General features: G+C 44.8%; 1 protein-coding gene across 1 annotated transcript; it reads left to right on the forward strand.

The window, feature by feature from the left end:
• The first annotated feature begins 597 nt into the window (after positions 1-597).
• On the forward strand, positions 598-26587 carry RGS8 (regulator of G protein signaling 8). Its single transcript, XM_005910130.3, has 5 exons — positions 598-623; positions 3053-3154; positions 4392-4456; positions 24799-24965; positions 26405-26587. Exons 1-5 carry the CDS (start codon positions 598-600, stop codon positions 26585-26587), a joined length of 543 nt encoding a protein of 180 aa, XP_005910192.1.
• Positions 26588-26922: the final 335 nt, after the last annotated feature.

Here is a 26922-nt window from a genome sequence, read left to right on the forward strand (position 1 = left end):
CCTCCCTTGGAGTTCTTCCAACCTTCCTCCCGCTCACGCCCTCCCTGGGCTCCGGCACTCCCACCTCCGGGACAGGTCCCCTTGGAGGGAGGTGAGAAACAGCCAATTAAAGGATTCTGGAGCAAGCGCTGACCCCTCCTCCCCCACCCAGGGCTGGCTGGTCACTTGGGCCCCACTCAAGTAAGACATAGGGAACAGTCATTTTGGGCTTGCGATGCTGTGCCTTCCTCCCCAGGGAGGGGCTCGCGTCCCACTTTACGTTGATGGTCAGTAGCCGGGGAAGCAGGGACTCCTGACCAACAGGCAACAATGTGAATCCACCCAACACCTGATCCTCGTGCACCCTGGTTGGTCACCCTTGGTCAGGACCAGCAGACGTTCGTGGGGGACGGGGGTGTGTGGGGAGGTATTTCCTTGGCAGACGGTCACCTGCTAGGACTTGCAGTACAGTCAGAGAGGGGGGCCCCCTCTTACAGCAGATTCTTTGATTTTAGGTGAGAGGACGTGAAAGGGTAAATCCCTGAGCCCTGCAGTCTTATCTCCCGCCCTGTCGTCCCTGCACATCAGCCAGAGGGTTAACCATAAGTGGGCGCCCGTATGGCCGCTTTACTGATGCCACGCAGGTAACTGATGCTAACATGTTTTCTCATCTTTCTTTCCTCTTTTTCCACCTTCCCACCTACCCTGCTGTCTGAGCCAGCCCCAAACCTTCTAATCCTGTGGGTGGATCACTGGCCTCCATCCCCCAGGCCTCCTGTGTGGACTGTGCTGTGTTTGCCTGGATGCTTCTTGCAGAGTTGGGGCCTTGCAAGCAGAACCTGCCTTAGCACCAAGCCCTGCCCTACGGGATGGGACTCAGAGGGTGGGACTGTGCATGAGTTTGTATTGAACCTTTTAGGGGTCTCTCTGTGTTACTGGGATAGAGAAGAAAGATGAGGGCAAGTCCTTTGTTTTTAAAGTAGCCTTAACCTTTGACTCTTGCTTTTGCTCCTGTTATTTCAGACCTAATGAAAAGGTTAAGTCTCAGTTAGACAAGATAGAAAGTCAGAACTATTTTGCCCCAAAGGATATTTTATGGAAGATTTTTGCAAACTATTTGGAAGACTCACTGTTGTCTTGGTAACAAGCAGCACCCTTTACACTGGCCCCTGCTAAACCTTGTTAGATGGCTTGCATGGATTTGCCACTTATTGAAGTCCTCTTAATTGCTCTTTTGGGGGCATCGACCTGACTATTCACTGACTGATGTTTCTGAGGCACCGAGGAATGAGCCAACTCACTCTGAGTTGGTTCTGGCCTGTGGTGCAGCCTGGGCAGGACCTGCACTTGAATTCATGGAATGTGATGATTCAAGGGCCCTTAATCAGTTGCTCCAATAGCCTGATGCTGGGACACCCTGTGATTTGTAAGAGCAAGTGGACATGACATGCTCACTGTTGAGGGAGAGAGAATGGCTGTAGCCAGTGTTTTGAAATGCAAGGAAATCGATGGCTGCACAGTGAGCCTGGCTGAGATGAGAGCTGGGGGCACAGGATATGCAGGAGAGGAGATATTTCTGGGGCCTTGGATGTTCTGGCCTTAAAAGGCTCCTCGGAGATAGGCTGTGCATGTGTTGTCCACCCCCGCCGAAGGTAATACCATCCCCGTAGACGTTTGCTGGATGAGATTTCTGTGAACAATGACCGGGGTCAGAGATGAAAACCCATTTGAAGTAAAAGAGCTTGAATTGGATCTCACATCTCTGCCCAGGTCCAGGATTTGTGAAAATGAGGAAGGGAAACCAGGATGGAAGAAGTTCCTTTTAACAAGGAGAATAATGTCTTCTTGGACTATTTCCAGGCCAAATTGTCACCAGCGTGTACATGGCTGTCCCCTTTTATCAGCTACTTTTAAGTCCTGCTCATCCCAAACTCCTCCCTCTTACCTTTGCCCTCCATCCAAGGAGTGATCATGGTTAGAGGTCAGGGGTCAATGAACTTAATCTATCAGGAACCAGGGAGTAAATATTGTCAACTTCATGGGCCATACAGTCCATCCTCAACCACCCAACTGTGCCCTTATGTTCAAAAACAGCTTCAGACCATATATAAACAAGCAGGGTGTTTCCAATAAATAAGATTCCAATAAAATTTTATTTACACAAACAGGTATCTCTCAGGGCTGTAATTTTCCAATCTCACTGAAAGGTCAAAGGGGGCTAATATTGAGAGTCTGAAAGAGATATTAGCTTCATTTCTCTTGGATGCTGTCACAACAAGTAACTGCAAAGTGTCTGGTCCTTAAGAAAACAAAAAATATGAGAAATTTAAGCACGCATGTTAAAATTTTAAATGTGTTGATTGAGATTAGCCAAAATACAAATAAGTGTATGAGAGCTTAGTTAAGTGAAATTGCTAACAGAGGGTACCCTGGTTCTTAGCTGCTGATTGTACCCACTGCTTCTGCTTCCCACCTGCAGGCATCAGTCCTCTGGTCTGTCACCATTCATGTCTATCCTCAGCTTTGTGGGATGAATGGGAAGGACCTGAGGTAGAATTGACCTGCCCTGAAGGTCCCTACTTTGTGCTCTGAGATCCTGTGACAGGCATCACTGTGTCACTCGAGCATCTCTCTCTCTCCGTGTGGCTATCACTGGGGCTCTGCAGTCAAGAGTTATCGCTGCTGCTGCTACTTTGCCCTCCTAGAGGGAGAGCAAAATGTGGATTGTTACTTCGCCATCACTGTATTTCCTTTCCCCACAGAGAATCCTAATTTAGAAATTCTTCCAAGCTAATGACCTTCATTGACTTACCATCAACTTGCATGTCAGCTTTAAAAAGCGTTAAGCCTCTAGGGCTAGGGGACCTATTACTATTCCGGTCGTCAAGATAGGGAGTGAATACTGCCCTTGATCCTCTTGGTGTTTCTCCTCTCGCTCATGAAATCTTCAGGGGCCACCTGGGGAAGGATGGGAGCGGGGCGGGGCTGGCCTCTGCCACAGCAGCTCCCCTTTGGGGGCTGACAGTTATTTTCATGACAGTTCCCCATCTTTCTGCCCTTGTGTTTGTTGCAGGAACAAAGGGATGAGGACTCGACTGGGATGCCTGTCTCACAAGTCTGACTCTTGTAGCGATTTCACAGCCATTCTTCCCGACAAACCCAACCGTGCTCTAAAGTGAGTTATACGGCCACACTGCATCCCCAGAGTGTCGGCCATGGGATGCTCACGCTGGGACTATACAACCCCTTCTTCTCTGGTAGATGGCTGAAGAGATGAGCCGAGTGACAATAACTTCCAGTCTCTTGGTGGCTTCTTTTCTATCTTTGAACGCAAGTGAAAGAATGTTATCTTCCTTTTCAAAGCATATGGCTTCAGAATAGGGATCCTCCTTTTTCTCCTAAGAAAGCCATATTAAGCACCACTCTTATAAAGCTGCAGTGAAGAATACTTCTTTGTTCTACTTAATTGTCAACCTGAGCTTCTCAGTTTGGAAACACTCAAATCTACTCTTAAAAATCTGCTTAGGTTGAGATGATCTGGTTTCAGTGCCTATTCTCTGTGCAGGCACTGTCTTAAATGACGTCACAAACGGTACCTCATTTAACCCTCATGGGGTGCTGTGATGGGTGCCTTCAACCCCATTAAAGAGGCGAGGAAACAAAGCTGGCAGTAAGAGATGGAGTCAGGAACTCAGCCTCACTTTTGTTTCCAAGTCCAGCTTCTTTCCGTTGTGATTGTGATATGTTAATTAACTAATTTATTAAGGAGAGGTATAGTTGGCTTGGTGGCTCAGATGGTAAAGAATCCACCTGCAATGCAGGTTTTGATCCCTGGGCCGTTAAGATCCCTTGGAGAAGGAAATGGCAGCCCACTCCAGTATGCTTGCCTGAAGAATTCTATGGACAGAGGATTGTAGGGGAGGGGGTCACAAAGAGTCAGACATGACTGAGCAACTAACACTTTAACTTTCATAGTTGGCTTGCAACGGCATCTGTTTTCTTATTTTTTAAATTTTGCTTTTAATTTATTTTGGCTGCCCTGTGCAGCTTATGGGATCTTAGTTTCCCTTCCAGGGATTGAACCTGGGCTCTTGGGAATGAGAACACTGAGTCCTAACTGCTGGGTTGCCAGGGAATTCCCCTACAGTGGCATCTTTAGAGGATATACTTTCTTAGTTTTGCTTTTTAGACTGAAAGCCAACTTATTAAACTTACGGAATCCCAATTCTGAGATTCTTCTATCAGCTACTTAAGAATGTGTACATTTCTAGCAACAGGATTGCAGGAGTCCAAACGTGGTCTTCACTTGCCCTCCATTGCTTTGATTTGTTCTCATGAGCAAATCTCAGTGGTGGCTGAAGGAGAGGAGGTCATTGCAGAAAGATTCAAGACAGATGTTTCTTCTTTCCTAGGAGACTATCCACAGAAGAAGCTACAAGGTGGGCAGATTCCTTTGATGTGCTTCTCTCCCATAAGTGTAAGTAAAATTCAGGCTTTATCATGTCTCAGCAAATCATTCATTTTGTAAAAGATGAACCCACCATGATCCAGGTACTGTGCCTGGTGTTCCAGACAGCTCCAGCCTGCACCCTCAGAGAGCCTGAGTATAGACAAGAAAACATAATTTAAATGCTCTGGGAAGAGGGCCCTTATTTTCTGTTTTCTGAGCTGAAAATTTGGTCCCAAGAAGCCTTCATGTCTCAGCAACTTTAGCAAGAAAGAATTTGATTTAGAGAGTTGGAGTGATGGGTTCTTTGGGAATGAAAGTCTAGATTCCATGCAGATCTTGCTTTATAAAATTAAATGACCTCCCCCCAAGTCACTGGAGAGCCTGGGGTTACTCATCAGTCAAAAGAATATTTTGTGCATTTTGTTATTGACTTGGGTTGGCAGAGTTTTGAGTTTTCTTATCCCTCCTTATTTGGGGGGTTTACTATCCCAGCTGTATTATACCCTCAACTTGCCATAAGTTTATTAGTACACACTTCTGGTATCTTTCCTTTTCTGTTGCCCCCTTGCCTCATCTCATATGCCTTCTGCTTGCCACAAAGACAGAAAGAGTTGTGCATTTTCATAGGAAGGGCATTTTGATGGGAGCCGGACTTTTCAGCTCTTGCTTTTTTCCTCATCGTAAGCAAGTCCAAGTTCACTGGGCTTCACGACCTAGTGGCATGAAAAACATGGAAGTAGGAAAGCAGAGGTAAAGAAGATGGAAGGGTCTTTTGAGGAGAAAGGAAGGTTTTACACAGGCATTCAGTGCTCCCTGTAAATTTGTCTTGTTGGTATTAGGAATCCTGATTGATCTGGGAGCAGGAGGGAAGCTTTTGGCATGGAGTGTGGAACATGATTTTGCACTGCGAAGTGAAGGGCATTGGCTGGTATATCCTTGTTTTCTGGATTCTGACCCAGCTCGGCTACCAGATAGTTGATGGCCTTGATGGGGTTGCTCTGTCTTTAGAAAATGTCTTTAAAAGTGACTTCGCTTTCATCTAGAGGAGCAGTTCCTTCTAACCATATCCTTGGTCCTAATACTAATTAACAACTGCTTTTGAATAGTTTTTAAAGTGAAATGCAAAATTTAAGAATAAGCACATATTGTAACGAGTAATTTTGTGAGACAAATAGTCATTTTAGTGTTCTATGGATTACAGTTAGGAAGGAAAATAAAGCAGAGGACATACAGCAAGTATAACATATGGCTGTAACACCAAACAGCAAACTTCTGTGGTGAATTTGCCAAAGCAATGGCGTATGCGCGATAATACTTAGGATTTGACAGCAATGGTCGTTTTTTTATGCGGCAATTCTGACTTATTTTCTGGAGTGACATTAGGCGGCTAAACAAGTGTCACTATCAATTTACTCCTTCTTTTCTGGCTGGATTTGACTCAAGGTCATCTTGAAGTTTGGTTTCTATTTCAGCCTCATGACTGACTCAGTTTAAGTCCCTGAGGCTGTTTCCTCATTCTTAAATCGGGATGGAAATACCTGTGTGCCACCTGTCACCCAGGTGTGAGAATCTTCACGAGAGGTCACCTTTAGATGATTTTGGGGTTCTCTATGCAAAGGTGTTTTGTGAGAATATGGTGGAATTTTTTTAAGAATGGAATTTTAAAAGAATTTTTCTCAAATGAGAAATAAATGTGCCTTGAGAATAAGACTGCAAATTTTGCTGCCGATGATTAATGAGAAGCCTTTACAGACAAAGTTTATGGTACTAAAGCTAGTGGATGGATGCTCAGGGTATATTTGGATTTCTTTAATGGTAAGACCCGGAGATTGAGAGGTTTAATTGTATTTGTTTGATTCAATGACTTTTAGAGCTAAAGACACTTGGTTCTGCTTCTGTCACAGGTACTTTGGGTTTCCAGGAATGAAATAACAATTTTCTGAGAGGGAGATTCCACTAAAGGGTTACAAGCTGACACCAGATTGCCTCTTTGTAAAAAAAAAAAAAAAAAGGTACAGAAATAGGCTTTTTGAACTTTGAAGTTCTGTGATCTTTCTTGGAATCTGATGTTCATTTTTATTTATTTATTTTTTACTACGGAAATAAAAAGCCGATGAAGTGAATGTCTTTGAGAAGCAAGGGACTTTCATTTAGGGGCTTCTGGCAGAATTTCAAGGTTTTAACACTTGAAAACTTACTCCCCGTGAATCTGTGGAGGGTCAGAGACCAGCCTACCTCCAAGAGTGTTGGCAACTTTCTAAAAGTCTAATTAATTTGGGTTAGTATTATGACTCAATTAGGCCTGATTAAGCTTTTCCAAAGGGATTACATGTGTGCTGGTCTCTTAGGAGGGACAGCAGTTGATCAGAGGTGCACAGGAATTTAAACAACAAAATGTCCTAAAAAAGAAAAGAGAATGATTGAATGACTGGACTCCAGGAACACTTGTGTTGGTCTAGAACACACTGGCTGGTAATTCTCCAGGCAGCTGTCCTCCCTGCATATTCTATTTCAGAAAACTCAGATAATTGTTCTTGTTCCCATTCTCAGTCGACAGAGCATCTCTGCCATCTTGCCCTGCCTGGATGTTTTCATTCTCTCCAAAAGGTGAACCGAGTCCTCATTATGGACAAAATCTATGCTAAGTTGCTGATGGGCAGGGGGCTGCAAGATGAACCAGACTGTCCTTCCCTGGTGGAGAATGCAGCCTTCTGAGAAAACAGACATGCCTACAGACAATAAAGATACAGGCAGTGTGCTAAGACTCGGGGGGGTGGGGGGAGTTCAAGATTTCACATAGGATCTTGGCATCCAGTATTTCTCTTAAATGCTACCTAATCTGTGTTAGAGGTCCTTACCAATCCAGAGCAGAAGGGCTGCTTTTGGTTTAGAACAGCGGTCCCCAACCTTTTTGGCACCAGGGACTAGTTTCATGGAAGACAATTTTTCCATAGACTGGAGTGAAGGGATGGGTGGAGGGGTTGTTTTGGGGATGATCCAAGTACAGTACATTTACTGCATTTTATTTCTATTGTTATTACATCAGCTCCACCTCAGATCATCAGGCATTAGATCCCAGAGGTTGGGCACCCCTGGTTTAGAGATTTGTTCCATTTAATGGGGAGCATGTTTCTGCTTGGAGAAGGCAATGGCACCCCACTCCAGTACTTCTGCCTGGAAAATCCCATGGATGGAGGAGCCTGGTGGGCTGCAGTCCATGGGGTCGATAAGAGTCGGACACGACTGAGCGACTTCACTTTCACTTTTCACTTTCATGCATTGGAGAAGGAAATGGCAACCCACTCCAGTGTTCTTGCCTGGAGAATCCCAGGGACGGGGGATCCTGGTGGGCTGCCATCTATGGGGTCGCACAGAGTCGGACATGACCGAAGCGACTTAGCAGCAGCAGCAGCAGCAGCAGCAGCAGCAGTGTGTTTCTGCTCACACTAACTGGTAGTCAGACCTCTCAATTTTGACCCAGCTCTACTGCTAAATAGCTGGATGGCCTTGATGGAATCCTTCATTCTCTTGGAAAATCTGTTTCCTCATCTGTACAGTGAAGGCTCTGGACTCAAGAGGGCTGGATTGAGCTCTGCCCTGTTCTAGGAGGCTGTCTACAGCAACCACCAGGATTGGCAATCACTCGTCACCTACGGCAGGTGGTTTGAGTCAGCACTGCCTGCAGGGTTATATAAAAGTGCTTTAGAGGTGAAATGGCTTGAGCAAGCAGATAAGAGGCGAGGCCACCTGTATTATGAAGCCTTCTCTCCTTGGCAGGATCCCACTGGACAGGGATGCACCTCATGGGTTGAAATCTCAGGCAAAAAAGAACTCTACTAAATCTTAAACCGTAGAATAAAAAAAGCTAGGACACAAATACTTGAAGCAGTTTTATTTCCAATTACATTTGCTTACAAATGTAGTACAGAGCTGAAGAAGAACCCGTGGCGGTCTAGGAGATAACTATTTGCTAAGTGCTCTTTTTTTTTTAACCAACAAATGAAAAATGAAATTGAAATTGCTGATGGCTTCATTAGATAGAGAGGGATTTCTAATGTGCGTTAATTTGGCATCTTTTTCCTGTTCAACCAGTGACAATTAGACTTGGTGCCTGTGAGTGTGCACATAGTCTGTCCCTGGGGGGGTGTGTGCATGCGCCCACCTCTGCAGTTCAGACCTGGGATGAAGCCTCCCGGCTTGTGGGAAATCTTCTCTGACAGGTTGCTGGAGAGTACAGAATTGTGTGTCTTCTGCTTTTATTCCTCATGAGGTTCAGACATATGCTTGTTATTTGTCCAGCTTTTAGTAGGACATTCAGTCCTTAACTCTGAATTGATTCTCTCTCCTTCCCTCTGTCCCTCCCTCCTTTTTTTTTTTTTGACATAAAAGTTGAAATTCATTCCAGTTTTAAGGTGAAGGTGGAGACCGTGTTCCTTTCCCCTCCTCTCACTTCTTGCAGCCTGATCCCCACCTGGATGACAGAGCTCCCTATCCTGGGTCTCCGTTTGGTCCTTGTCTTTGTTTCATTGTTTGCAGAGCATGAAGGGTCCAGACTGACCTGTCCCCACCAGGCCCAGGGAAAGCAAGATTCATGGAACAGTATAATTGAAAGCTCTTTTACATTTGCAGAGTTAGTCTTCATCTCTGAGCAAAGGAGATCAGTAAAGAAGCTTTTAGTTTAATGAAAAAATTAGCCCCTTTGGGATAATGATTGAGATACAGAAAAATAATGATGTGACCTGGTCACATGGCACCCAAGCAGAAAACCCCAAACAAGCAGACACTAAAATTATCAGCTCACGAAATTCCACACTTGTTCGTCCAAGTGGCCTTTAGCTCTAGAATGTACAGTTTAATAATCAGATTTCCATTTGTCACACAGGCCTCCCCTCATTCCTCTCCAAGCCCTAAGGTTCTAGAATAGTATTACTCAAAGTTGGATCCATGGAAGGCTGCATCAGCAGCGGATGATTCAATGGGAGCTTGTGAGAAAGGCAAATTCATGGGGCTTGGCTCATACCTCCTGAATCAGAATCTCTGCAAGTGGGGGCCCGTAATCTGTTTTTTCTCTATACGGGTGTGTGCTCAGTCATGTCCAACTCTTTGCAACTTGGTGGGATTATAGCCCACCAGGATCCCCTGTCCATGGAATTCTCCGGGAAAGAATGCTGGAGTGGGTTTCCATTTCCTTCTTCAGGGGATCTTCCCGACCCAGAGATGGAACCCACATCTCTTGCATCTCCTGCACTGGCAGGTGGATTCTTTATCACTGCTCTCAAATACAAGTAGGGAAAACTATGAACCTGGAACATCTTGGTGGGGCAGGTGGTTAGTGCTTTCCAAGAGAGACACTAAAGACTGGACTTCAGTTCTCCAAGATTCTCAGGCAACACATCCATTTAATGGGGCAGCGTCTATGTGTTGCAGAGTCCTCATATATAACAGACATGGTAGAGGGTCTTCACAGTAAATAAATACGGCAGGCGTACTTTCTGGATAAAGTGAGGATAAAGGTTAGAAAGAGATACTCTAACTAGAGGTGGATGGAAAAGAAACTTCTCTTCCTCTTTACTACCCTCTCTGTTATCATTGTTAAGTCATTAAGCTGTGTCCAACTCTTTTCCGACCCCATGGGCTGTAGCCCGCCAAGCTCCTCTGTACACGGGATTTCCTAGGCAAGAATACTGGAGTGAGTCGCCCTTTCCTTCTTCAGGGGATCTTCCCAACCCAGGGATCGAACCCACGTCTCCTGCATTGGCAGGTGTTTTCCTTACTGCTGAGCCACCAGGGAAGCCTGCCACCCTCTCTACATTGCTATAATTTTTACTTTCACCCACCCGGGAGCATGGGTGCATTCAGCCTTTATAGAAGAACTGCCAGGAATATATAAGGCAGCTATTAAAAGCTCACTGGAAAAGGTTTGAATGAAAGCAATTGGACACTCATTCTGTTGCTTACCAGCTGTGACCTTTGGTAAATTATGTAACCTCTATAAACCTCGCTTTCTTCATCTATGAAAGGGGAATGCTTAGACTTACCTTGTAGAGTTATGAAAGTGAAAGTGAAGTCGCTCAGTCGTGTCCGACTCTTTGCGACTCCATGGACTGTAGCCTACCAGGCTCCTCCCTCCATTGGATGGCGAGGATTAAATGTGATTGTGAAATGCTATGCATGATGACTGGTGCATAGTGAGGCTCCATGAAGGATAACTATTATTATTTTTGTTATAACCCAACATTAAATTCACTGAGAACAAATGCCTTTTATGACTCCTATATGCTAGAGATGGTGTAAGCTCCTTGATCCCGTAGGCAGCTTGAGGTTGAACTCGGTGGGTGGGATGTGGGTCATGTTAGTTTCACCAGTGGGCTTATTTAGATTTCATAATACCTCCCTCCACTTGCCACATGAGGTTTTGACATCCTTTCCTCATAGCATCCCAATTTCCTCTCAATGTATGTGAGAGAATCTACCTGGATATGTAGTCTTTTCTTTTTTTAAATTTAAATAACATTTATTAACAAAAGTATTGATTTTATTTTTAATTTTATTGGAGTATAATTGATTTACAATATTGTGTTAGTTTCTGGCATACAGTAAAGTGAGTCAGTAATACATATGCATATATCTATCCTTTTTTTAGATTCTTTTCCCATATAGACTGTTGCAGAGTATTGAGTGGATTTCCCTGTGCCACACAGTGGGTCCTTATTAATTATCTCTTTTATGTATAGTAGCATGTATATCAATCTCAGTCTCGCAATTTATCCCTCCCCTCCTTAGCCCCTGGTAACCATCTGTTTGTTTCCTACTTCTGTGACTCTATTTCTGTTTTGTTCATAAATTCATTTGTATCCTTTTTAAAGATTTCATATATAATTGATATTATGTGATTTGTCTTTGACTTACTTCACTCAGTATGACAATCTTTAGGTCCATCCATGTTCCTGCAAATGGCATTATTTTGTTCTATTTTATGGTTGAGTAGTATTTATTGTATATATGTACCACATCTTCTTCAGCGGGAGGTAGTTTTTAAAAGCCCAGCAGGTAAATCTGCTATGTTCCCTCTTTGAGAGTCCTTGCAGAATTGTTATATCAAACCAGCCAGACAAGCATTCCCAAACACTTAATTTTTGAAATCTTTTAAGCTGTGGGCTGTGTACATGGGATTTGACAATATTTCTCTTGTCTTTACAGTTATTTGTGGATGCTAAACTTTCACTCTATTTGGGGCACATCTCCTTTTTCACATATTTAATAAAAAATATTCCTTGCTAATTTCTTATAATAGTTGCAGATACAGGTTCTATCATGTTCTGTTACTTGACTAAGTTTCTGCTTGACAAAATAAGAAGGAACACTGGACTAGAAGTGTTAAGACCCAGGCTCTCCTTTCTCTTCAGACCACATCCTAGGAATGAGGAACTGTGCAACCCAGGGCCTCACCGGTTCCTAGTGTTCAGTGTAGGGCTGGATCGTAGTATCTCCCACGTCCTTCCTGACTCAAAGATTCTAGCAACTAAGTCCTGCTACTTCGTAATCTAACATCTTTCTGTATATACACTAACAAAGTAGAGATCATTGAAGAAAATTACGTTAATCACAAGACTGAAGTACAATTAGCATAGTAATTGCTTGCCAATAAATGTCAAGAACCGGAAATAGTTTGTTCTCTAAATAATCTTCCTACCTAAATCTTCTTAGCCAAAGTTATTTGCTTTAAAACCTTCATTCTGTAGATAACATAAAAGGAAGGCTTTGATCCTGGTGCTATTCTCATCACAAATTTCAAATTAGTAAGCTTGGCTCTGAATCACAGAGGTTTTGATTTGCCGTTAATGTATGTAGCCTAGATTTTATAAATGTATATTCCTCTCTTCTCCTGTCTGACCTTGGACCCATGCGCCAGCTTATTTTTCCCAATTGGTCAGGGATGCAAGAGGACTCTGGTCTTTGAGACTACTACACTTTAGCAAACAGAAAGCTAAAAAAAATAAATAAATAAATCATTCTTGTGATCTTGTATTTTTCCAAGCCTGGGGACTGAGTTAGGCTGCAGCCCACCCCCACTGCCGGCTAAATAAGGACTCCTGGACCTTGAACTGTTACCTAAGCCCCCCTCCCCGCCGCACCAGCTGCACTGATCATTCATAGTGACCCAGTTTCTTTTCTTATGTAAGCACCCTGCATCAAAGAACTAGAGGGAGGGTGCCGGCAGCAGGCAGCGTGTGCGGCCACGGGGTGTGTTCTTGGAGATGCTGTGCATGCTCGGGAGGACGTCAAAATTCTGTCCCATGTTCCAGGAATTCTGGTCACCAGCTTTTCCGTTCCTGCGACTCGATAGACACTACTTTCAGACATGTCTGATGTCTTTAGAGCCTTGACTTCTTAGAGGGTTGTACAGAGAAAACCCAGTATGAAATGAAAAAGGAAAAAGGCGGATCCTCCTGTTTCTCTCTCATTTTCCTCAACTGTTTCTCACCCATCATCTTTAAGTTACCAGGGTCGTTTTTCCTTGTTAGGCATTTTTTTTTTAATTGGAGGATAATCACTTTACAATGTTGTGTTGGTTTTTGCCGTGCAACAATGTGAATCAGCCATGAGTATACATCAGGCATGTTATGTTCTGTCTAATGAGTCCTTAAGGCAGCAAAGTACGGGAATAATGGTCACAAACATGTATGGAGCAATCACTGTTTTGGTGTCAGACTCTGCATGCTCTTTACATGCATTAAGAGTTTCACGGGGAAGGTACTATTAGCATCTGCATTTCACGGAGGAGAGAACTGAGCCTCAGAGAGGTCTAGTGTCTTGCTCAAGGTCACACTTAACTAGTGTGTGTCGAGCCAGAACACAGTCCCAGGCAGAATAGCTTCAGGACTCAGAAGTCACTCTTTCTGGCTGCCTGGAATCTGTGGGTGTGGTGAAGGGGGGACTCTATTTCTCTGGGTACTGGGGAGGGAACTGGGTCTAGGATGCCCCAGGGAGGGGTGGGTAAGGAGGGGTGGATGTATATGGCTGGGCGGGGGTGGGGGGAGGGCAGAGGAAGCACAGCTAATAAAGCAGGTCACTCTCAGAAGCCAGTGGAGGCTATGAGCCTTTCAGAGATGAAGCAGCATCTTGCATTTTAACCAACTGCAGTTTATGGACAAGTGGAAGGGAAGGAGAGGGTCCTGGTAGAAAGAAGGGGAAAGATGGAAGGAGGATCGAAAAGGGATGGAAGACAGAAGAGAAGGGGAAAAGGCAGGGAAAGATGTTGAGGAATCAGGCAGAGGACCAGACAAAAGACTTGCTGGGAGGAGGTGGGAGGTGATAGAAGGGGGAGGAAAAGATGCAGATGAAAAGAAGAAACACTGCTGTAGTCCCATAAGCTTCCTCAGCTAGGTCACAGGATCAGGAAAGGTGGGCCAGGTCGGGACCAGTGGTCTGTACACAGCAGGGAAGGGGAGGGGCTCCTGCAGTCATGGGGGTGGGAGGCTTCCACCTGCATCTCAGGGTCCTTTTTGCAGGATGAAACTTCTCTTTGCACAGTGACCCTCCTCCCTGCCTTGCTCAGAGGCGGCCCTGGGAATGTAAAAGGAGGGGGCGATAGGCTGCGCTGAGAGGGGAGGGGAAGGAAAGGAGGAGGGCTGCGATCCCCAGGGTGGGGGCAGGCGTCTTTCAAAGACACTTTTCGGGTCATCTTTGCTACAGTGCTGCTGTTCGGGTCCAGACCCTCCCAGGCCTTTCTCCCTTCCTTCCCCATCTCTCACTGAGCTCTTCCCTTGGAATGCCAGGCAATTTTAAGTACCATATTTTGCTTCAGTTCCCCTCCCACATCCTCTGAAGCCTCTGAAATGCAAGCAAACACATTTTGGATCAAGGTCACCTGGAAGGATGCACTCTACAAGGTCACTCAGCTGTGCTGTGTGATGGTGTCCTGGGGCTGGGGTGCGGGAGTGTGTCTGTCTGCTCTGTGAGGTACCTCTGCATCCTGGGAGGGACACTCAGGGTGGATATCAGAGCCGTGGAAAAGAAACAAGCCTGATTCTAGGTTATGGCTGGTACCTGGTAGCCTCTGTGGACCACACAGAGATGGTGGTGGCCGATGTTGTCTTGCTGGAGAATCCCCGGCTCTGTGGGCCAAATGTTGCCTTTGCCCTGGTGGAGCGTACTTTCATCATACCGTCCAATGTGGGGTTATTGTTCATCCCGCCTTTGGAGGAAGTGATAACGTGGGACCCACCAATGGTCACGAGCGGACAACAGGCAGAGTGGGCTCCGAAGTCATGTAGATGTGTGTGTAAATCCACCTTCCACCCCTCACAGGCCAAATGACCACAGTCATTTCACTTGAACTCTCCAAGATGAGAAGACCTGGGCTTCGAGATGTTAAGGTGTTTTTCCAAGGTCTCACAGGATTCGAACCCAGGCTGTCTGACCCCACAGCCTCTGGCTTAATAACGGGCTTGGTGTAGAGGTTATGTGAGTTGATAACTGGACTGCACACCATAGAACTTGCCCTGGGGTAAGTTCTGGATGTGTGATGGTGAGGAGGAGGAGGATGGAAAGCCATCGACTGAGAGCTGTGTGTGATGCAGGCTGGTGATTGTGATGGAAGCCCAGGGTGGAGCACTAACCCTACCTGGGAGAGTTCATGAGATAGACCACCCTCACTTACAGACCAGGGTGCTGAGGCTAGGTCAGGTTGAATGTGCTAATTACCAGTGGCCTGCCTGTGACCTGAACTGGGACTCTAGCTGAGACTGCAGTGCTCCCACCCTAGGTGGGATGGGCGGACTCACCGGGCTGCCTGACAATCTGAGTATGAGCCCACCATGCATTTTACTCCAAATCCCCCTCCCCACACAGTCTGAGCTGCTGTAACTCCATTGGATTCTCCTGCCAAAGCGCATCCCTCTCTCCATGTTGTTCTCATCTCTCATACCCTTCCGCCTCCCTTGGTGACTTTTTTCATCTTCTCTCCACCTCATCTGTTGTCTTCATTACTGGAAATGTCGTCACCAGCATGTTCTCCAGACCGCCTTGGCTTGCACTGCAGTGGCTCTCCTCTCTAGTCGTCACTGGCGCAGGCAGGCATCCCTTGAGACCATCATGCAGAGCTGGGGACTGGACCACCAGCCGCAGAAGAATGCTGGCTCTGCAGTTTGGCCTCCTTGCCACTTGCTAACCATGCGACCTTCAGCAAGTTATTTAACTTCTCTAAGCTTCATCTTTCTCTGCTGTGAAATGAAGAAACTCTCAGGACCTATGCTGTTGATTTGCTAGAAGCAGCAAATGCCATGAGGCGCACAAAGCATTTGGTGCTGTGTCTGGCCCAAAATGCGTGCCCAGTACAAATTGGCAGGGAAAAAGAAATGCAAAAAGGCAAAATGGTTGTCTGAGGAGGCCTTACAAATAGCTGTGAAAAGAAGAGAAGTGAAAGGCAAAGGAGAAAAAGAAAAATATACCCATTTGAATGCAGAGTTCCAAAGAAAAGCAAGGAGAGATAAGAAAGCCTTCCTCAGTGTTCAGTGCATAGAAATAGAGGAAAATGACAGAATGGGAAAGACTAGAGATCTCTTCAAGAAAATTAGAGATACCAAGGGAACATTTCATGCAAAGATGGGCACAATAAAGGACAGAAATGGTATGGACCTAACAGAAGCAGAAGATAGTAAGAGGTGGCAAGAATACACAGAAGAACTATACAAAAAAGATCTTCACAACCCAGATAATCACGATGGTGTGATCACTCACCTAGAGCCAGAACATCCTGGAAGGCAAAGTCAAGTGGGCCTTAGGAAACATCACTATGAACAAAGCTAGTGGAGATGACGGAATTCCAGTTGAGCTCTTTCAAATCCTAAAAGATGATGCTATAAAAGTGCTGCACTCAATATGTCAGCAAATTTGGAAAAAGCAGCAGCGGCCACAGGACTGGAAAAGGTCAGCTTTCATTCCAGTCCCAAAGAAAGGCAATGCCAAAGAATGCTCAAACTATGGCACAGTTGCCCTCATCTCACACACTAGCAAAGTAATGCTCAAAATTCTCCAAGCCAGGCTTCAACAATACATGAACTGTGAACTTCCAGATGTTCAAGCTGGTTTTAGAAAAGGCAGAGGAACCAGAGATCAAATTGCCAACATCTGTTGGATCATCGAAAAAGCAAGAGAGTTTCAGAAAAACATCTATTTCTGCTTTATTGACTATGCCAAAGCCTTTGACTGTGTGGATCACAACAAATTGTGGAAAACTCTTAAAGAGATGGGAATACCAGACCACCTGACCTGCCTCTTGAGAAATCTGTATGCAGGTCAGGAAGCAACAGTTAGAACTGGACATGGAACAACAGACTGGTTCCAAATAGGGAAAGGAGTATGTCAAGGCTGTATATTGTCACCCTGCTTATTTAACTTCTATGCAGAGTACATCATGAGAAACGCTGGGCTGGAGGAAGCACGAGCTGGAATCAAGATTGCCAGGAGAAATATCAGTAACCTCAGATATGCAGATGACACCACCCTTATGGCAGAAAGCGAAGAACTAAAGAGCCTCTTAATGAAAAGGAAAGAGGAGAGTGAAAAAGTTAGCTTAAAACTCAATATTCAGAAAATCATGATCATGATCATTCAGAAAAATTTGGATCATGGCATCTGGTCCCATCACTTCATGGGAAATAGATGGGGAAACAGTGGAAACAGTGACAGACTTTATTTTGGGGGCTCCAAAATCACTGCAGATGGTGACTGCAGCCATGAAATTAAAAGATGCTTGCTCCTTGGAAGAAAAGCTATGACAAACCTAGACAGCATATTAAAAAGCAGAGACATTACTTTGCCAACAAAGATCCGTCTAGTCAAAGCTATGGTTTTTCCAGTAGTCATGTATAGATGTGAGAGTTGGATTATAAAGAAGGCTGAGAACCAAAGAATTGATGCTTTTGAACTGTGGTGTTGGAGAAGACTCTTGAGAGTCCCTTGGACTGCAAGGAGATCCAATCAGTCCATCTTAAAGGAAATCAGTCCCGAATATTCATTGGAAGGACTGATGCTGAAGCTGAAGCTCCAATACTTTGGCCACCTGATGGGAAGAACTGACTCATTGGAAAAGACCTTGATGCTGGGAAAGATTGAAGGCAAAAGGTGAAGGAGATGACAGAGTATGAGATGGTTGGATGGCATCACCGACTTGATGGACATGAGTTTGGGTAAACTCTGGGTGTTGGTGATGACAGGGAGGCCTGGTGTGCTGTAGTCCACAGGGTTGCAAAGAGTCAGACATGGCAGAGTGACTGAACTGAACTGAATTCACTGAGGTGTTATTTTAAAAATTCCTCCTCTAACTTCAAAAAAGTTTTTTTTTCTTTTTAACCTTCTGCTTAGCCTCTTCCTTTTTAAATGTCCCAACTCCTTGTTCCTTTCTGCTCTCCAGGTTCCAGCCTGGAGCTGATGCTCCTGTCCTTGAATGATGGGCACACCCCAAAACTAAAAGGTCTTAATCTTTTCCCGGTGCATCATAACCTTTTCCAGGAACTGAGATCTATGTCTTCACAGTGGTTTGCCTATTTCCTACCAGATTCCTACTCTTTTTTCCAAAGTAGCTGTTCTAAACTCTTTCTACTCTCATCGGTATTCCCACTTCAGCACACACTGCACTTGTAATTATTCAATTGATTATTTTGTTATTTATTTACTTATTTATTTTTGGCTACCCTGGGTCTTGGTTGCTCTGAGCGGGGGCTACTCTTCATTGCAGTGCCCTGGCTTCTCATTGCAATGGCTTTTCTTGTTGGAGAACTTGGCCTCTAGAGTGTGGGCTTCAGTGGTTGCAGCGCACAGGCTTAGTTGCTCCAAGGCATGTGGAATTTTCCAGGACCAGGAATCGAACTCATGTTCCCTGCATTGGCGGGCGGACTCTCAACCACTGGACCACCAGGGAAGGCCCTGAATTAATTATTTTAAATGATTGCTTAGTCTCTGTTACACTAGACTAACTTGGAGTTCTGTGAGGTTGTGACCTTATCTGATTTGATTCTACCGTATCTCCAAAATCTAGTGCGTGGAGGAAGACCACCTGCAGGGCTTTCACCCCCCAAATTAAGAAGAATATCAAGGCTGTTCAAATTGATGCATCTCAAATATGTCCCTCCCTGAACTGTTTGTCTTCTTCGACCCCTGCCCCTCTTTCTCTACTTTCGACTTTTAGGAAGTCAAGTTCTTCTACTTCTTGATCTTTCTCCTTCTCTAGAATTTGCCTTTACCAGATACTATACTTTTCCCCTTTAATTGTTCTCTTCCCTTGCTCTTCTTTTCCTTCTGCCTGCAAACACATCGGGAAAGATCCTGCTTTGGAGCCATATGGACGGTAGGGAAACTTGGCTGTTCTTACCAACTGTGTGACTGGGAAGTTTATCTGACTTCCGTACGTTTTAATGTGGAAAATGGAGTGGGTCATTTGTGCTATCTATGGGTCAGCACTGCTGTGAAAGTACAATGAGCTGCTGTGTGCGAAATCTCTAGCCCAAAGCATGGTGTGGAGTAAATACATAAAACTCTCTGCCGCAGACCCTAGATAAATAAGTAAGAAACTTATCTTCAGTTCGTACCACTTTTCCAGCTAACATCAGATAGGACCTCCTTCTGTATCCTGCGCCCAAACTACAGACTTCCCTGCATCCACACACAGCTTTTCTTCTTTCTCTCTATCCTAACATGGCCTTTCTCCTGCCTTCCTGGAGACAACATTTTATCAATTAAACACTTTCTTTTAAAAAATTATTTATTTAGATTGCATCAGATCTTAGTTGCAGTGCATGGGATCTTCATTGCGATATGCAGGCGTCTCCTTAGTTGCGGCATGTGGAATCTTAGTTCCCTGACCAGGGGTTGAACCCATGTCTCCTGCACTGGAAGATAGATTCTTAAACACTGGGCCACCAGGGAAGTCCCCTCAATTAAACTCTTTCTTTTCGTTAGCTTCAATTCCTCCTGCTCAACAAGTATTTTCTGGCCAGATCAACATTTAATCATACCCAAGGCTATCTTGGAGAAGGAAATGGCAGCCCACTCCAGTATTCTTGCCTGGGAAATCCCATGGACAGAGGAGCCTGGAGGGCTCCAGTCTACGGGGGTCTCAAGAGTCAAACATGACTTAGCTACTAAACCACCACCGAGGCTATCTTACCAAAACCCCAACAGACAGACAGACAGACAGACACACCCCAGAGCTCTTTCCTGACTTCCAGCTATGCTCTTTCTCTCCAGATATGCCCTCTGATCTCTCTGCTCCCTTTCTTGGAAGAGGCATCTAAATTCATTGTTTCAACTTCCTCCCCTCTCACTCACCCCTGTACTTAACCACAGTATGACTAGGGCTCTCATCACACCACAGTCACCCTTCCTGCCAATGGTTGCTGAATCTTGCTGCTGAGTCTAACAACCACTGCTTCTCAGACCATATCTAGCTTGATCTCTGGGCAGCACTGGACATGGTGGCTGCCTTCCCTCTGAAATGTTGACTCCCCAGGCCTTTGGAGGGCTGTGTCATCCTTCTGTTACCAAGTGCAAGTTTGCTCTGCACATCACGACAGGAAAATGAACCCGAGAGTCAGGGGTTGAGGCAAGGAAGAGACGTTAGCTGGAGAGCTGGCTGACAGAGAAGATGGCAGTCTAGCACTTCAAAATGACCATCTTATAATTGGGGGGTAGTGATCTGGAAGCCAGGCTCTTTTACAGAGCAGAGATGGGGGAGGTGAGGAAGCAGAGCAAAAAGTCCATTAATCTTGCAAACATCTCCCAGAAATGCAAGCCTCAGGCAGGGGAGGTGTTAATTTCTTCCTTCCTGCCATCCACAGGTGGAGGAGGTTCTGAACAAATGCATTTTAAACAATCAGGCAGAAGGGCAGGATTCTCCGAGGCAGACCATTCTGTAGGGTTATAATAATACAAGCAACAAAAAGCAAGTCAAAGAAACAGTTCCAATGTGGGGTCAGAACTGGCTTCTTTGCAGCACTTCTCTCTCTGGCTCTTTCAGAGGCCTCTTGATGTGTGTGTATCTTCTATGCTATGCTATGCTATGCTAAGTCGCTTCAGTCGTGTCCGACTCTGTGTGACCCCATAGACGGAAGCCCACCAGGCTCTGTCGTCCCTGGGATTCTCCAGGCAAGAACACTGGAGTGGGTTGCCATTTCCTTCTCCAATGCATGAAAGTGAAAAGTGAAAGTGAAGTCGCTTAGTCGTGTCCGACTCTTAGCGACCCCATGGACTGGAGCCCACCAGGCTCCTCCGTCCATGGGATTTTCCAGGCAAGAGTACTGGAGTGGGGTGCCATTGCCTTCTGCAGTGTATCTTCTAAGTAGGCTCAATAATTTTAGCATTATTAGTAGTAGTAAACATTAGTCTTAACTATTTCTGGTTACTCTAACGACGTTTCTTAACTGTAGGCCTCTGCTTGTGTGACTCGCCTTTCCTGCCAGTCTCTTCTCCCTCTTCCCCTCCTGCTTTCACTTAACTTCCTTCTCAGCTTCACATCTCAGCCTAGAAGCTTCTTCCTCCTGCAAGACTTCCCTCTTCTCCTCAGCTCTGGCACAGGCACCCTTCCTGGGTACTTTCACAACAACCTACGCTTTCCCTATCATATCACTTATCATCTATACCATATTTACCATAATTATGTTATCTTGGCTCAAATTGCTCTTTTACTGCAAGTTCTGTGAGCGCTTAACTGTGCTTATGTTTTCTGCCCAGGCTCCTAGCAGAATGCCTGGGTCGCATAATGGGTGCAAGAATAAATGAATGAATGGGTAGAGATGGCGTTACTGCTGTATTAGATTGGAAGTTCACCTATCTTATATTTTTTAACGCTGCGTGTTATTACTTGTATGAACTCAGTCTAGCCACTTTCTCTAAGCATCCATTTCCTCATCGATAAAGTGGAGAGAAGTAAAGCAATGATCCTGAGAATACTTTGCAAGTATTATCTCCTTTAATCCACACAAAGACCCAGCAAAGCTGAGCTCTGATGCAAGGAGATAAGGTCTGTACCTTGGGTAGTATGAGGCCAGAAAGTTTCCCTGGGAGGGTGATTCTCACTGATACCATTGAGGAAGGCGGAGAGGTAATTTTCTTTATCTCTGCTCGCTCACAAGCACCTGTTCTTGCTTGATGAGAAGCAAAACAAAATCTAACAGGAGCCACAAACTTTTCAATTCGAAGAATTTATCCTCTTCTGGTTTAAAAACAATAGGCTCTTGAGAGAGTAGCGTTGACATATATACACTGCTGCTGCTAAGTCACTTCAGTCGTGTCCCCATAGACGGCAGCCCACCAGGCTCCCCCGTCCCTGGGATTCTCCAGTCAAGAACGCTGGAGTGGGTTGCCGTTTCCTTCTACCAGATGTAAAATAGCCAGAAGGAACGGGCTGTCTAGCACTGGGAACTTGGTGCTCGGTGAGGGCCTAGAAGGGGGGCGGGGGTGGGAAGGAGGTTCGGGAGGGAGGGGACTTAGTTATACATATAGCTGATTCTCTTCAGTGTATAGTAGCAACTAACACAACATTGTAAAACAATTAGACTCCAATTAAAAAGAAGAGAAAAAACCCAGGCCCTTCCTAGTCACTCTTCTGAGTCTCTTCACATTTGCTCCTTTAGATCATTGCAGTGTTTTAGGGTCCCCCCAACTTTTTCCTTCCATACCCTGACCACAGTGGGAAGGCACAAGGACAGGGCCTCTGGCCTGCGTCCTCCCCACGCCATGGACAGGGTCCCTGGCTCTGGTCACATGTGGACTGATCTCTGCTCCGAGGTCGCTTTGCTGGAGCAGACCCCCACCGCCCACCCCTCGCCTCTCACAGGCACTGAGTCCCCTCAGAGGCTCCCACGGCAGCAGGTGGGTATGGAAACCTGTTGAACGCCTCTTTGAGACCTTGGAGGAGACAAGACATGGCAAAGAGAGCACCCACAAGGGATATCATGGACAGGAATTTTATGATTCGTTCTCTAATGTATCCCAAGACTTTGAATAGTACTTTGTACATAAGTAGGTTTTTTAAAAAGTTGTTGAGTCGAATGAATGATTTTTAGACTCTCTTTCTGCCTAATCATTGCCAGGCCACTGTTTCACACGTACATTGATCCTCAGTTTATCTCGCATTTCTATTCCCTCCTCTCAGGGTTTCGAACCCAAGGCAGGTATAAGGGTGCGTGGAGCCCTGAGCGGCCTCTTATATGGATCTAAACTGTGAGTTACTTTCCTCCTGCCTGGCACAGCAACAGTTTTATTTCCATCCTGCCTGATGCAAAACAACCTTATATCATGTTCTACTTTCTCCAGTCTCCTTGTCTTACTGTTAAGGTGACCGTGTGTCCTGGTTTTTGGCTATGGTGGTCATGGTGTATGCCCGTTCTTCCTGTGTAATTAACAGAAGTGGTCCCCTTCACTCTCAGAAATGTCCTGGCTAGGGTGATAAACGTCATGGCCAACCCTACCTTTGTTTAACACTTTAAGCTCAGGCCCCCAAACTTAGATTTCTTTGTGATTTAAGGTTTAGGTTTGAGAGTTTCATCGAAACCCTTTTCTCTCCCAAGTTCCTGGCTCTTAAAATGAAAAGTTTGGGTTTTTATAACTACGGTTCTAATGCGGGCAATAAGATGTCTATTTTGAAATAGACGTTTTAATTAGAAATAAAAATGTTTCAGGAAATTAAAACAAACATTTAAAATGTCACCCACGTGGGTGGTGCCGCCGGTCCATGGAATGAAGCTGGGCAGTGGCCAGTCCTGGTACATGTGCGTGGACCTAGGCTGCTCAGGGGAGTCCACGGGTACCAGTGGGGGAAGCGGGTGTGAAATGAACTGGGAGATTTCAAGTGGTATGTGTATATATATACACTACTATGTATAAAATTGGACTTCTCTGGTGGCTCAGGGATAAAGAATCTGCCTGCCAGTGCAGGAGAGTAGGAGATGTGGGTTTGATCCCTGAGTTAGAAAGATCCCCTGGAGAAGGCAGGGGCAACCCACTCCAGTAATCTTGAATCTGGGATATCACATGGACAGAGGATCCTAGTGGCTACAGTCTGTGGGGTCATAGAGTTTGACACAATTTAGTGACTAAACAACAACATGTATAAGATAGATGACTAATGAGAACAGACTGTAGACCACTGAAACTTGTACTCAGTGCTCTGTGGTGACCTAAATGGGAAGAAAATCCAAGGAAGAGGGGATATATGGATATGTGCGGCTGATTCATTTTGCTGAACAGCAGAAACGAACACAGCATTGTAAAGCCAACTATAATAAAGAAATTATAATACTATATACTATATATAATACTATATAATACAAAAATCCAATTGAAAAAACAACTAAAAACTGAAAAAAAAGAGTGAATAAAAACTTGTTAACATATTGTCCTTCTAGTAAATTTTAGAAAAGAAATGACACATTCTAGCCAGAATCATTTTTTACAAAATGCAGTCTCTCCTTTGTTTTCAGTTGAATCTGCCCTTTCTCTGGGGACAGTTGGTAGAAAGTGATAGGTCTTATTTGATTTAAGGAGTGTGTGTTAAGGGTTAGGATACTTTATAAAAACTCTTTTAAGATGAAAACATCAGCCCAATGCATAGGCTAATGTTTCTTTTTCCAAATCTGTGTGATAACCCTACCCATCTAATTCTGATCAGAAGCTCCATTTGGCAATATGCGTGACATTAATTAAGAAAAATGAAAGGATATGTTAATCATTAAATCATTTGGTAGAAAAGTAATAATTGATCTTAATTAAAACATATCATTTGATAGGCAAGCTTTTTAAAAATAAAGGATCCATGTAATTAATCATTAAGGTATGGGACCTCAAAAGTTTGTAAAAAGAGGCTGAGCACCCCTTCCATATAATAGGATGGTTTTACTGACTTCATGGCAGTGGGGTGTTTACTTTCAGACATTTTTCTGATATTAGTAGAGGATTTGCCCTGAGACATTCACACACCCTGACCCACCCAATTTGTCTTGTGACAGATTGTTTTTTTTCAGGTTGGTTGACTTGGATTGGGTGAGAACGAATTCCATATATTACTTTGGCCTCATTAGAAACACAGGCTCACCAGTAGACCCAGGGGATAGCTAACTCTGCGTTACGGGACAGGCAGTGACCACTGAGGGCTGATCCTCTAATGAGGAGCACGGCCCACCTCTGAGGTGCCTGTGTGTTTAAGAGAAGAGAATCTTCAAGAGGATGTGGAGGAGGATCAATGGGGGCTGGACAGTGGCCTAGCTAGGGCCACTCTTGCATTCTGACCACCTTTCTTTCTTTCTTCTGCAGTTCTTGAACTGAAGCCTCTCCCTATTTCTCTTCCTTTCCACACCCCTCCACATCCACAGATGGAGTGGCTGCCTTCCGCGCCTTCCTGAAGACGGAGTTCAGTGAAGAGAACCTGGAGTTCTGGTTGGCCTGTGAGGAGTTCAAGAAGACCAGGTCAACCGCCAAACTGGTCTCCAAGGCCCATAGAATCTTTGAGGAGTTTGTGGATGTGCAGGCTCCGCGGGAGGTGCGTTGGCGGTGGCGTCTTGTCAGACCTCCATCCATAGCCCTCTCTCTTTGAAGGGGTTTGAGCCAGGTTTGACGGGGACTTTCTTCTGAACTGAGCCTCACTGCTCTGATGGCTCTTGATGAAAAAAGGGATCACTTTTAAGGTGCGGAGCCCAGGGATTCTATAAAAAGGAGCTCTATTAGGAGTATTTTAGCTGTCTGTCAGTTCAATATGTGCCAGCAGGAACTGTGTTTCTATAGGGATTCTGCAAGATAGATGCCAATAAATCCATGTTAGTTTTCCTACAGCATGGCTTGATGGAACGAGCATGTACTTTGGAATCTTGTTGCAACATTAGCTCCACCACTTACTTGCTGTGTGATCTTGGTCAACTTACCATGTTTCTCTGAATCACATTTTCCCCAGTGTAAAAGGGTATAATATCACCTCCCTTTCAAGACTACTGTGAGTATTAGGGGTCCAACACCTAGCCAATATTTGCCATTGCTTATTAATGAGTGATTACAGTCACTTATATTATTTTATGGTATTTCATTTATTATAATTACTTATAATGGTAATATGAATTTCTATGTACTGCTATTCTGAGTTATAAAACAGGGTTTTACCTGGGAGGGTTTTATAGAAGAAAAATATTTGCTCTCTATGAATTTAGATGCGTTATGTATGTAGAACTCTTCAATTATGCTTTGACTTGGGACTCAGGAGGTCTTTGGCCAATGGCCAGGATACAGCAGGCTTCTTATAAATGTTGGTTGGATGAGAGATGTACATTCTTAACATAGTCTTTCTCCCCAGGGCGTTTGTTTCCTTAGTAGCTGAGAAAGGACAAACGGTCAAGTTTACTTTAGGGAACCCACATTAATGCTAGACTCTGGTTTAACTCTTGGCCTGACATTGGGAAGACCTCTGGATTGAGGGTTGAGTAATTTGGGCTTTTTTACCTTGACTGTTACTAACTTTCCATAGTACGTTAGACCAGCTTTTTTTCTTTTTTTAAGATTACACACTAAATTTTAATAGCAACAGGGAATAAAAATGGGGGAGTGAGTGGGAAAGAAGAGTGTTCAGTCACTCAGTTGTGTGTGACTCTTTGTGACCCCATGGACTGTAGTTATCCCACCAGGCTCCTCTGCCAGTGGAATTTTCCAGGCAAGAATACTGGAGTGGGCTTCCATGTCCTACTCCATAGACCAGCTTTTTGATAACTCATTTCTTCAGTATCTTTATAAATTGGAATGAAGCATATCTGGTCTTTAGACCTTACAGGACTCTTCCTGGGATCAAAAGGGATGACTTTCATGAAAGCAGTTTGAAAAGTACGAATAAGCTTAATGTATTTAAGATGCTGTCATGAATAATTATTAAGTAGGACCAACTGCCAGGTGCCTTGGCCCTTGAGGGCCTGTGATGATGTTCTCTGCTTGTGTCTCCAGGTAAACATAGACTTCCAGACCCGAGAAGCCACGAGGAAGAACATGCAAGAGCCATCCCTGACTTGTTTTGACCAAGCCCAGGGCAAAGTACACAGTCTCATGGAGAAAGACTCTTACCCCCGGTTCCTGAGGTCCAAAATGTACTTAGATTTGCTGTCCCAAAGCCAGAGGCGGCTCAGTTAGAACTCAGATGGGGACTCTTGGAGATCACTGGCTTCCCCTTCCCCTTGCTGCCAAGACCATATTCTAATGTGACATGTCATAGGTGTTCAAAAGCAGTGGCGATTAGGTTGGAAGGCCAGGAGTGAGGAACGGATGAAGGGCCATCCCAAAGTCTGATCAGCCGCCGGAGCTCGGACTCTGTCCTGCCCCCTTTACCTGTGTTTGTGTCTTGGTTAGTGGTAGTACTTTGTCACCCTTCTCTGGGTTGGCAACTTGCTCTTCATAAGGCCTTGGGTCATCTCCACCAAGAAGGGAGATTTGCTGTGCAGGGCTAATCTGTAAATAATGCAAAGGCA

This window comes from Bos mutus, chromosome 16, assembly GCF_027580195.1.
Source record: "Bos mutus isolate GX-2022 chromosome 16, NWIPB_WYAK_1.1, whole genome shotgun sequence".
NCBI classification, from domain to species: Eukaryota; Metazoa; Chordata; class Mammalia; order Artiodactyla; family Bovidae; genus Bos; species Bos mutus.